This window comes from Thermobia domestica, chromosome 8 (assembly GCF_964235325.1).
Source record: "Thermobia domestica chromosome 8, izTheDome1.hap1.1, whole genome shotgun sequence".
In the NCBI taxonomy this organism is placed as follows: Eukaryota; Metazoa; Arthropoda; class Insecta; order Zygentoma; family Lepismatidae; genus Thermobia; species Thermobia domestica.
Window position 1 is genome coordinate 187,843,524 of NC_137461.1, and position 13,418 is coordinate 187,856,941.

A 13,418-nucleotide genomic window follows, 5' to 3' on the forward strand; every position below is an offset into this window, starting at 1 on the left:
ACCATACATACTTTTTTTTTATTTGGTAAGCTAGTGATTACCGCCAAGGTTGACAACACTTCCGCTCCTCTAAGGACAAAACCCAAAGATTCACGAAGCACGAACAACGGTATTTGCTCGTAGAATGCTCGTGAGCGTTCACGAGGAGAGTTTCCACTATCTGCTCGCCGTGGCCAGGGCTGCTCATACCGAAAGTTAATCCAACACAAACAGCTGGTGGAACACAAGCAGCTTTGCTTTCTTTTTCTTCGTGAGTATCGAGGGATGGTTTTGAGTATTCGCCCTGAACACCTGTTTGTACAGGTAACTGACCTTGACCAACCAAATGGTTATGAACGACACGTAATCTATTGGCATTATCAGTCAAGGACGAATGTCTTTCTCTTCGTATTTCTTGATACGTACGAAGTAGACGATAAAAAAGGATTTGTGCTATGTAATGTAGCATTAACCGAAACATTTCCTGTTTTCAAGAAATGATAAATTCCAATCAAGGGGATTATAAGGTTCCACAATCCCTCCATCGACATTTGGAAAAGAATTTAAATGCAAATGGTGCCTAATCGGAAAATCCCGGTTAACCTACATTCTTACAATTATGTTAATAATATAATAGGTTATTTCAAACAAGCTAATACCAAAATGTATCACTTTTGTTAATAATATTTCTAGTCAAATTCATTAATTGAATATGGTGAGTCATAGTTCCACACTGATACTCCCTACTTATATTATCCTACCATTCACAATTCACATTTAACAGATAATTAACTACAACCATAGACAAAAAATTAATTTTCAGCAAGTGCGACTGTTTGGCAGGAGAGGATTCAGGGAAAATCATGTGTAACGTGCGTGTTTAAATAAAATATTGAAATAGTAATAGCGCATCGTCGCTGGTCAGGTCACAATTCGCCACCCCCAATAGGGTGGTTGTGGCAGTCTTCGACCACCCCCTAGTTGCCGACCACTTTTCACTTTAGAACCATATATTAGGCTTATTTTCCGATAAAAATGCATGCTTTTCCGTTATAATTGAATTGCAGCTTATTCTGAACAAATCACAAAGATACTGTCAAAATACATTGCACATGCATTCGGTAATAGCCAATCAAATGTATGCCTACGGAAGACGCACTGAGTTTTCAACAACTTTAATCTGTTGCAAATAGGAACGACAGCGCCCTGTTTTTCGTGCTTTTCCATAGTTTTATCTCACCAGGTAAGAAATGCGCATATTATTCTGTTACATGGAACTATAGAGCACATTTTAGTAATTAAATTTTAGTGATAACTGTAAGGTATGAAGAATAAATCAATAAAATGTAGTGGTCGGACAATGACTTATGAAATATTCTTTGTTAACTAGTGTTCGACCACAGGGTGGTCGAGCAGTGAAAAATTGTAGAAATATCAATAACGACTAACTTTCGATTCAACTGCATGAAATGAGTACCTAGTTACCAATTCTGAAGTTATACTGGAATACGAAAACATTTACTAGTGTTCGACCACTACTTTTCGTAATACATTTGTACTGGTCGAAGATTAGCTGTTTCTTTCTCAGTGTCCGACCATGCTTTACGTTTGTACTTTCTCGCAGAATTTCTTGATTCAAACACCAATTCAGTGATGAATTTACATTTGTATAATCATCTGCTGAGTCTTATCGTTAATACATGAATATTCACCGAATGGCCGTGACTCAGTGGTAATGCTGAAGAGGCAATCCACTGAGGGTTCGAATCCCTCTCAAGAGCAAGGTTATTTTTAATTGTCCTCGATATTTCTGTGTTCGTGTCCCTATAAGGATTGGATTACCTCCAATTGACTCGAGAAGCATTCAGGCTTAATGTCTCGGCTGATACGAACTTTGAAAAAAATAGTAAAGCGTTGGCTTAGCATTCAAAAGGTCCTCGGTTCGATCGCAGCGGTCGACCATCTTGACTGCGTTCTTTCGAGTTTTCCCTCAGTCACACCATGCAAATGCTGGGATGGTATCATCAAAATAGGCCCTGGGCGTCTAACTTCCAACATTCTCTCCCCCAACCTATCACGGTCGGAACCGTAAATGCCTTAAGACCATAAAATAAATTCAAATTCAAGTAACTGAATATTCATATAGTTTCCCAACATTTTCATAGAAAATTAACTGCACTGTTAGGGTATGACATTTAATATTAATAATAAATTTATTATATTTGGTCAAATTCGTTTAATATTGAACTGCACTATTCTCGCTTCGTCGTGGAACACATTCAAATATTGTTAGCAGAATAGCTACTATCAGCTTACGTCTGGAATACATCTGTTTTCCTTGCATGTCCTTATGAAGTTTTGTATCTTTCAGAGCTAATGAGTGAGTAGGCCTAAGCTTAAACTGCCAGCTTATTCAAACGAGGATCTACAAAAAGCTCTGGAGGCTTGTCGCAAAAGCGCTACATACGAAAGGCATCAGTAATCTATGGAATCCCTCGGGTAACGCTGATGGATAAATTTCATGGTCACAGTCCCAAAAAGCGAAAAATAGATCCAGAACTATACCTAACACAGAAAGAAGAAGAGGGATTAGCAAACTGGCTCCTTAATGTGAGCATAAGAGCTTTCTACAGAAGAAATACGATCTTCTGAACAGTGTTAAAAAATTGTCGATTCAGAAAAACGCAAAACACCGTTCAAAGACAATTGAGCTGGTGAAACCTGGTACTACACTTACTTGAGGAGACACCCACAAATCGTGTCCCTAAACTTTGAACAAGGCGCAATACGCTGTAACCGAGGGAAACATTCGCTTGTGGTTTTAGGACCTTGAGAAATACTTGAAACAAACGGGACAATCTGATATTCTAAATGATTCTGAGCGAATATTTAATGCTGATGAATCCACATTTCAACTGTGTCCCAAATCAAGAAAAGCGTTGGGGTCCAAAGCGTGGAAAAATATGTACGAGGTGAAGGGCAACGAGAAAGAAACATTAACACTGCTTTGCACTTTTTCCGCAGCAGGAGAAATTGTATCCCCGATATTCGTATATCTGTATGTAAGACATCTTCCAAAGGACGTCATCAGTGCAGTTTCTTCAGAGATTTTCATAGGCAGGTCAGGTCAGATAGCGGCTGGATGCGAAGTGAAACACTACGAATGGATAGTAAACGTCTTCCTAAAATGGGTGAATATCCCGCTATTAGGAAACCAGTCCTTCTGCTAATGGACGGCCACAAGACTCACTTGGCAATGGAAGTCACCGAATTTTGTTCCAGCCATGCTATAGTACTCTACTGCCTTCCACCAAACAGCACACATATTCTTCAACCCTGCGACGTATCGGTGTTCAAATCGTTTTCGAGAGTTATACATGGAAACTGAGTAAAATGTTACACGTGTTATTTCTGCACCACTAATTAAAAGAGTGATATACAAGGTAGCAACACAATTAGTAATTAAAAATGAATTTAGAAGATGGGGTTTATAGCCGTTCAACCCAGAGAAGACGAAGCATGTTTGGTGCTGCATTCCACTGAACCTTAAATGAATTTGGTGGTCTCTTTCTTGACAAAACTATCACAAAATTACTTAATCTCAGCGACTATTGTGCGAAATTGCGAAGTGATACCTGAAAAACTAATTATGTAACATCTACAGATGCTATTAGTTTAGTAAAGTTATGCTTTAGCTTTCATACTGTTATTAAAAGCACATTAACCGAGTAGTGGTCGGTGACTAAACAGTAGGCGGTCGAACATTAACAAAAAATGGTCGAACACTAAAAGAAATCAGTTACTGGTGTTTATCCGACTAATATTACATAAATGGTATAAGTTATCTCAATTTTGGATAAAGTATAAATAAAATATAGTTTTAGGAACACACGTGAGCTACTTGCATCCTCTTAAGTTGTTCCATTGAGTGAAAAACGATTAAAGACGATAAGAAAGTGAGTTAGGTGGTCGAGGACTGGCACATTTACCCTATTATAGTAGAGAGTAATCAGCATATTAAAAAATTAAATAATGAATATATAAACAGGTATAGCACTCAGCTATTAATTAATGCTATTAATCTACAAAGATGGTTTTAAACTGTTTGATTCCAGCTTCTCAATTCCACATACCAAAAATATTATTCACTAGTATCGATATTCCAATTTTTTAGTTAGGTTGAATAACAAGTAGTTTGAATATAAATTTAAGTAATTATTATTTTCGAATAGAACTATAATTTGGTACAACAAATTACAAGAAAATGTAACAATCAAACAACGGTCCCAGTATTCAACTACCCAAGGAGCTTTTAATCTATAATCCATGTAATTTGTGGAATCAATAATTATAACAAATTCTATTAATAAATTTAGTTCTTGAAATCTTCTTAATTTCTGAACAATATTAATTCAAAACAATAGCTGGAATATAAAGTTATCCGAAATACCATTTTAACCTTCACCTTACACTTGTATAATTAAATTGAATGTCGGCCTTTTTTTTTTTACCATATTCTAAAGATTTAATTAAATTCAAAATTATCAAAATCATAGAACAAACTCACCCAATTTTAGCTGTATTAGCACTGAGTACATTCTTGAAATCACAATAATTATTCGTTTTCAACCAATGAACATAATACGCTTTGCAAATTATTGTAAGATTTACAACACACGGTCAAAAGGTCCGACCAGTTTCAATTTTTCCTGAATTCTGACGTAAACCGTATCTACAGAATATCACGCTGAGATTTTTCTTTCGACGCTAGAAGGCATACTGTTTATGCACCAATTTATCAGTGTTACCAACACTAATACATTCAAAACTTTTGACTGACATTTTTTCCTTTGTTAACATACAACAAATCTCTATTATTGTTTGTCTAAGAAGAAAATTTTTCTTTGTGAGAAAACTTTTATAACGCTGCTTTGCAAAGGACTGCTTATCAGTACTCATCATTAATCGCTGAAAACGAATTTATTTTGAAAATAGCAATCAGTACACACCTTATAGCACGTTACATAAAAACAAAAGAACCTCAAGTTAATATTCCATTAATAGAAACTACGTTTTGCATGTATCTCTGATTTATGAGATGATTTGAAATTTGTTTTCTGTTTCCTGAAAAAAAAAAAAAAATGCAAGCATGGATTTATCACCTTTGTCCAGATACCCACACTATTCTATGCAAGGCATAGTGTGAACGCTAATAGATAGTGAGAAGCATATTTTTTAATGGATTCACTATCCAAGAATAGATGTAGTTTCCGACTGAATTCCTCTGTTGCAACTAAAAGTGGTAAATATCTAGTACCACTTCCGGTTCTAATACTGATTCCTATGAAGGACAAACGGAAGTAGGAAGCGAGAAATGGTTTTGGGTATCTGTTCCGAATTCTGAGAATACATTTCATGCCAACTTATTCTTCTGTTGAAACCTGAAATAGTAAGAAGTAGTACAACTTCTGATTTCAGTATTGATTCCTACATAATAATAATAATAATAATAATAATAATAATAATAATAATAATAATAATAATAATAATAATAATAATAATAATAATAATAATAATAATTGTAAGAATTGTAAGATATAGCAAGAAACCATATTTGATTTGTATTCAGCGTCGTATAAACACGTTCTTTCTCTTACATTATTCCTCTTTGGAGGCTGAGGCTATAGATTTAGTACTTTCATTTTCAATATTGAATTAACATAGTTCGGAAGTCTACCGTAGTTGCACAATATGAAATGAAACTTACTTGTTTATTCATAGGAAGGAAATTTAAAAAGATGTACATTAACGAACAGCTTGATAGCATGTTAAGCATTTGTCTTTGAAATTCATTTCCCTGTCTGTCTCTACGCTTAATTCTTTAAATATTAATAAAACTGTAACAAAATTTCAGGTGGCGTTCCCGATTTGTCAACTTTGCCATATGATGCAATTTCCGGCATGCCTACTGGATTTTCTGGGTGCATTCGGCGGCTCTATGTAAACTGGAAACGAATTCCATTATTGCCAAAACATATTATAACTGCTCAAAATATAAGGGATTGTGATGGCACTGCATGCGGCGCAGACTTATGCGAAAATAGCGGAACATGCATTATTGATGAATCAGGGAATCCTTTATGTTTGTGCACAGAAGTGAGTGCTTTTTTTCAATTAGTGTTTTGTAATTTCTTAACCTAGTTTATGTGTGTGTTAGAGTATGAAGGGAAAATAATAAGTAAAAGTAAGTATGAGAACGCAGAATTGTATTAATTGGACGTATTTTAACTGTATATAAGGGGTTGTGGACAATTCCCCTGTGTGTGAATTTTCTTGCACTCAGCCTGTTTCCATCCACTTTCTTCATTCCACCATTTCGATCATTATCATCATCACCATCTCCTTTAGCCTGAAAGTATAAAGGTCAATGACAAACAAGGGTCTCTTCTATTTAAGTAGTAACATTTCTGAGAAACGAAAGTGTATTTTCTTCTAGATGCTTTCGTAATTATACTCAGTATCCTTTTAACGTATTTTTCTTGGAGCTTTATAATATACATTTTGTATTGCAATATTTTCAGATCAACCAGAGTTAGCGGTTTGGAAACGCAATATGTTACAATTTTGCATTAATTCCCATCGGCTTTTGTAACTGTGTGGAGTAAGTTCACAACAAATTAGTTTTGACTGTATATATTAGAACACAAGTAGCTGTAGTACTCTCACTTCCTTTCAAATTTTTACTACTTGCCACTTATCTCGTGTTAAAAGATGTTTAATTCGTTAAATCATTAATGGGCTTTTTTACTTTAATATTGTCCGTAAATTAGTACCTGGGCATTTTTCAAACTGAAATGAACGATATACAGTTACGCCCTTTAGTTAAAAGGGGCGTATAATTAACAAAAGTGAACGATTATGGAATGGTGGAATGAGAATGTATGAGGAAATGGAGAACAAATGAACTCACGAACATAGGGTTGTCTACTTACGTGGCCTGGATCGAACCAGGAAATTCTCACACCGAAACGGGGCACTAAATCACTGAGAAACTTCTATGTCTGAAATCTTCTAGGTCTTCATGTTTAATGATACTATTTGTCCCATCAAGCTCGCTGTACACTATGGCTTAAATTGTCCTTGATTAAGAGTCTTAATTATTCACATTTGACATTTTTAGTTTGCCCAACAATTAACTCGCGGTTAGACAAAATTAATACTCAAATTTAAATATGATTATAGCCTTTGTCTTAATAATAAACAGTAAAGCACTTTCGTCTTCTGCAGCATCAATATCTATTTTCAAATAATTAAATTGAAACAATGCAGTTCAAGCTGCAAGTAAATCTTCAGAATATATTATTATACAAAGACAAATATTAATGCGAAAATCTAAATATGGTTACACATTTCTCCTATTTTTTAAAAAAAATTGTATTTACAAGACTTAAATTGCAAACAAATGGTCACTTGCACAGGTGATATGTGAGGCGGAGGAAATTATTATTGATAGTCAACTGAACATACCATACCTTGCGAAAACGCCTGGTAACGCGATTTATGACAAGACTGTTCTGTGTTTTAAAACACTAATAATAAAATATATGTAGATTCCTCTGCATGCATTAATGCGTTTTGTTTTAAATGATAGAGAGAGAGAAAAGACAATTCTGAGGTTGGTTGTGGTTTAATTACCATTGCGTATTTATACCGTTAGGTTAACCATGTAGAGGAAAATGAAAGGATAAATCCGGAAAAAAATGAATTGTATATTGAAATGGAAGAAAGCGTCCGTTGCCTTCATTCAACTTGCAATTCCAAGATTCATCTGGAATGACAGAGGAAAACACAGACAACTCTCAGTCAAGATGCTCAGCCCTGGGGTCTGAACCCATCACCCTTCTTAACCTCGCATTCTTGCGAAATTAGAGGACAGATGACAGCGCCACATCCAACGAAATGAAAGTATTTGGTCTCTTCAACAGCAAATTGTGAGTTGCGGGTTGACTGGTGTCATTAGGAGCTTCAATTTATTGAATGATTGTTTTTTTATACAAAGTAATCTCGTAAGAGAGAAAGCTTAAGGAAATGAAATGAAATGAAAATTTAGTTTAACGTTCCACGATTATGCACCAAGGCTAAGGGAGACGGTGATGATGAGAAATAAATGGAACGGTGGAATTAAGGAAGTGGGAGGAAACGGGAGAGCCCCGAGAAAACCCGGGCGTCGAAACCAGGGATCCCACTCACCAGAGGTAAACGCTCTACCATTGTGCCACCGTGGCAAAGCTTAAGGGAATACTTGCACCGCACAATTATTCGCCGGTTTTCAAGAATCATTTGCTCAACACATGCGATATTCAGTGGTGTGAATGCAGTCGGGCGAATGTGTCCATGCAATTCATTTGTCACCAGCTCCCGTCCTTCGCGAAACTGTTCACACCATTTGTACACTCTTGTCCATGTTAACAAAAGAGAGAGTGGGAGTACTATTTTATTATTTAAAAAGGAACCTATTGATTATAAGCTTCAAAGACTCGCCTGCGTCAGTGTTAAGACTACTTAATGCCTGTTGATTCTACTGTTGAAGTGTAGTGCTGTGTGTAGAGGTGTTTTTTTTTAGAGAGAGAGAATATTTTTAAGGATGTGATTTGAAACTTTACTTACAATTGTAAAAGTAGTTATTGAAATAATAATAATAATAATAATAATAATAATAATAATAATAATAATAATAATAATAATAATAATAATAATAATAATAATAGATTTAGGCGTAGAGAATTTTTGTGTAAAAAAGATAATTTCTGATTGTAGAATAGGGAAATTTAACAAAAGAGACACTGACCAAAGCTTAAAACTTTACTTTATTTTAAATTATAATTTGTTACTGTTTCGGATATCTAGCATATCCTTCTTCAGACACGATCGAAATTAATGAAAATACAGACATATATATAAATGTTGTTATAACAGAGTTTAAATTCTTTAACCGTCATATATATATTCATTGTTATAAAAAATTTTAAATTCTTTTAACAGTCATATATAGAGTCATTGTTGTACTTTTTATTTTTATTTATTTCTTTATTTTTCTTATTTACCGAGGCCTTCAGCACATCCTATAAGTCTTCGTGTTCACTTTCATTTAATCACTTCCTTTATTTTTGGTTCTTATAAGGGCCTTTTATTTTTATTTATTTATTTTTTTTTATTATTTTTATTTATTTATTTTTTTTTCTTTCTTTTTTCTCTATGTTATTCAAACTTCCTTGCCATGATTCATTAATTGGTAAGCCCCCTGTCCAGTTCATCAGTTTATCTCTTCCTACCTTCTTTATCCAATCCGCTTCTTTCCACTTCCTTATTATCATTCTTTTCTCCATCTCCAATACTTCCGTCTTATCCCAATTAATTGCGTACAAAGAGAAATTTCATAACAAATATGATAAGAAGAATAGAAATGATGGATGACGAAGAGGAAGGAAGGAAGGAGAGCATACAGAAATTCTACAGACAGTTAGAGAAGAACGGTTACAGCAAGAAAGAGTTAGAGAAGGAAGAAGAACGCAGGAAGAGGAAGAGAGGGAGAAAGAAGAATGAAGAGGATGAAAGTGGAAAATGGCATGGCATAGAAAGTATGGGAGAAGAAACGGAGAAACTGAAGAATTTATTGAAGAAAGGAGGGGTCAAAACTTATAGAAAGAGTGGAGAAACTTTATTAAGATCAATAAAGAAGAAGAATAGAAAAGGAACTAAAAAGATTAATGAAGAGGAAGAAGGGGTCATTTACAGGGTATGGTGTGAGGACTGCGATATGTCATATATAGGAGAGACAGGAAAGAGAATGAAAGAAAGGATAAAACAACATGGAACGGTGGAATTAAGGAAGTGGGAGGAAACGGGAGAGCCCCGAGAAAACCCGGGCGTCGAAACCAGGGATCCCACTCACCAGAGGTCTGAAGAAGGATATGCTAGATATCCGAAACAGTAACAAATTATAATTTAAAATAAAGTAAAGTTTTAAGCTTTGGTCAGTGTCTCTTTTGTTAAAACAATTAATCCAAAGCCATGAATAGTCTTACTAGGGAAATTTAATGCGGATCATCTGGCAACACTGCTTCGGCTTTCTTTGTTACTGTTCAAAACGTAACACTCAACCATTAACACAGTCTTACCCTCACACACTAATAACAGGATATTGCTCTTTGTGAGTGAAAAACTTGTAACAGATTTTATCAGTACAAAGCTTTGCAGTGCAATAGACAGTCTGCTCCTTCTGTAAACAGTCTCATATATATTTTATTTCTGCCGAGCAAATGTAAGGTTAACTTTACGTTCAGAAAAAAGTAGAACATAGAACAAGGACAAAGTCAACGATGTATTTTCTTGAATTAAACATTAAGTTTCATTTTAACACAAACGTTTCACAAAGGTTAATGAACCAAACTATAAATTTATAAACAAGGCTAGAAAGCCAGGCACGCGATGGAACATGTATATTAACAGATTTGTCGAATTTGCAGACTGCAGTCCAGTGGCACTGCTACCGTCGTAAACTAGATTTATCACGGGAGCCTCATTCTGTTCAGTGCCTTACTGTGTGTTTCAGATGTAAAGCATCACGGGCAGTGGCCAATGAAGCACGATATTCCGCGCGGTGATGCCGGATTTCGGACTCCCCTCTCCCTTCTCGCTTTTCCTCCAGTTGAGATTATGACACATACATTGGCAACATTATTTACAATGTAAATGTACTATTCCAGCAAACTCAATAATTTTGACTGTGCATCCTAGAAGTATATACAGCAACTAAATTACTTACATGTTAACTTTTCCAGTGGAAATGCTAAACACTTGTCTTGAACACTACTTTCACTATCATCTATGTTAGTTAATATTTCGTCTTTGTCTGAATCTGAGTCTTGTAAATTTATTTTTATGGGTTTCAAAAACTGTAAACACAAAAAATAATTCTTCGAGCTTGACTTCGTAGCACTTGAAAGAAAAAGAAAAAAAAGAAGACAGAAAATAAAACTTTTGCTGTACTCGGTTTGCTTAAAGACATTGTCAACTACAATTTTGGAGAATAAACGAACTACCACGAAAGAAAGCAACGAGAGACTGATGAATTCTCTTAAGTTAGTTTCTACACAACTAGCCTCTTTGTTGGTGTAGGTGCCACGAAAGTAATCCATATGATTCCTAAGCAACTCGATATGCTCGAGTTTGTTTTGGGTTACGATCATTTATGACACCATTCAGACGCCTGATGCTTTTGATTCCCTTATAGAGGAGAAAAGAGGGTGTTAAAAGTCGCACATAAGGCAGTGGAACGTGAAAGAAAAAAAGAAACAGAAAACATACTGCGTTCCTTCTGTCGAATAAGAAAGGGTCTATCTTGAAGTAAATTTCAAAACAAATTACAAACTTCCCATGCTTTATTCTTACGATGTTAGGCGTATATACAGTATGTGAATCAGATTGCAATGGTATGTAGCCACGGGGGAAAAGGGGGCTATGTATTTCCGAACTATTTCCAGCTCCAAAATGAGGTTCGTCTGGTATATGTTTAATAAACTTATTTAACAGTTAATGCAAATGAAGGACTTTATAATAAAATATGAAAATTTAAAAAAAAAAATCAATCATCATCAATACGGTTTCTACACCTAATTGAAGCAACTAAAATTAATCATATGCTTTATATTCTCATTTCCCTAACTGGGTGCACTGTGAACTCACTACTATATTATTGCATAATAATATCGGAGTTAATATTTTCTCGAGTTTTTTTCCTTTTAGTATTTTAACCTACATAAACACAAAGTCAGATAAACAGACTGCTATAAACAGCATTTATTTTCTTATGAATAGCTTATTGATTCATCTTTTACACTCCGGTTTTTAACTTCAGTACTGTAAAGATCCGTCTTTTGATAAGGAAGCATTGTGAAAATATAATATGCGCATAGTATGTATGTATGTATGTATGGTGAGTTAAAATGCTTTCATGTTGTGAAAGAGGTAATTTGTTCTGCTTTTAATATGTGAAAAGCTTGCCTCCCCCTGAAAGCAATATTCTCCTAGAACAACCTGCTGGCTACACCCCTGGTTATCCTGTAATAAAAGTTGTGAGTTCTATTTGCAAATCGAAACAAAATCCACTGGAAATTAGACGCGGGACTCAACGCTCGTTTTACTAATTGTTTTATATGGAAACCTTTCAAAGCGTCTATCATGACAACCAGTTGACATAGAAAGATGTAGTTTTCACGTATTTGTTCGTAATCCTTTTCTCTACTTCGTAAAGTGAACAGTTAATATGCTAGTACAATATTTCTAAGTAGCGCCTGTGATATTGTCAAGATTCGCAGTAGCGCGAGAAGACAGCGAACTGTCAACACCGCTCAATGCCAATTGGACGCCGTGTGAAGCCAACTCAAAGCCATGTCGTTTCTCATCTGAAATCTGCAATACATGGACATCTGGTACTGGTATTACCATCAATTTAGGCATTTGGTATCATTTCTTCGTTGAGATGCCAACAACAAGTTTATAAGGCACTGATTCATACAGGTAGCGGTACAAATATAAAATATCTCAGTCTAAGTGGATGAGATTTCAAATTGAATTTCATGAGTTGCATGTGTAATGATCTTAAATAGCGATATACCTTATTTTCTATTTAGTTGTGACTTGTACAGTCACGAAAGAAAGTATTCTTCAGTTGACAAAATTTCTTTTCCAAATAACTCAACAATAAATTAACCTATTAAAGTATCGACTTCGGCAAGTTCTCAAATTATAACTATTCTAAGGATAACAAACAAAAGTTCCAAATTAATTCATTTGTTCCTGAGTTATTGGCAAAAGAAAATTTGTCAACTGTCAAATACTTTCTTTTCCATGCGTACAACCAATGGCGCCGATCCTCATGTGCTCCCCTATTGCATTTACGAGTGTACAATATTTGGCATAATTTGAATGCAATTTGCCTTAAAATCTTCATATATATATATATATATATATATATATATATATATATATATATATATATATATATATATATATATCTTCTGCATCTGAATGGACCCCCAAATTTACAGAGAAATCGGCGCCCTTGTGTACAACCAACGAACCTTTCGCACAGTGCTGCACATATTACCATAATAGTCTTGGAGCAAATAAAAAAAGTTAAAACATGCATATAAATCAATACAATTGTCCCGATTGATAGATGCTTTCACAATAGTTAAAAGGTGTAATTAAAAACAGTAAACATTGTTTCTGATTTGTAAAGGACAAACATGGTTTCACTTATGAAACCGGAAACACGGTTCCGGACGGCTTTGGCTTTCGAAAAGAGCTTTTTGGTTTCCGTTTGGAAATCCGCTTTTGCTGTTTTGGTTTCGATAACCACATTTGCAGTTTCGGTT

The 13,418-nt window shown here is 34.9% G+C and overlaps 1 protein-coding gene across 4 annotated transcripts in view; it reads left to right on the forward strand.

Annotated features, from left to right (window-relative positions):
• The window catches only part of eys (eyes shut), a 1,117,243-nt gene that overhangs the window by 903,159 nt on the left and 200,666 nt on the right, over positions 1 to 13,418 (forward strand). For all 4 annotated transcript variants that reach the window (XR_014132762.1, XR_014132763.1, XM_081769320.1 and 1 more), the window contains one exon: positions 5,894 to 6,135. Coding sequence is in view for 2 of the 4 variants with exons in the window: in XM_081769320.1 (XP_081625446.1) it covers positions 5,894 to 6,135 (242 nt within the window). In the remaining 2 variants the exon portion in view is untranslated. The remainder of the gene's footprint in view (positions 1 to 5,893; positions 6,136 to 13,418) is intronic.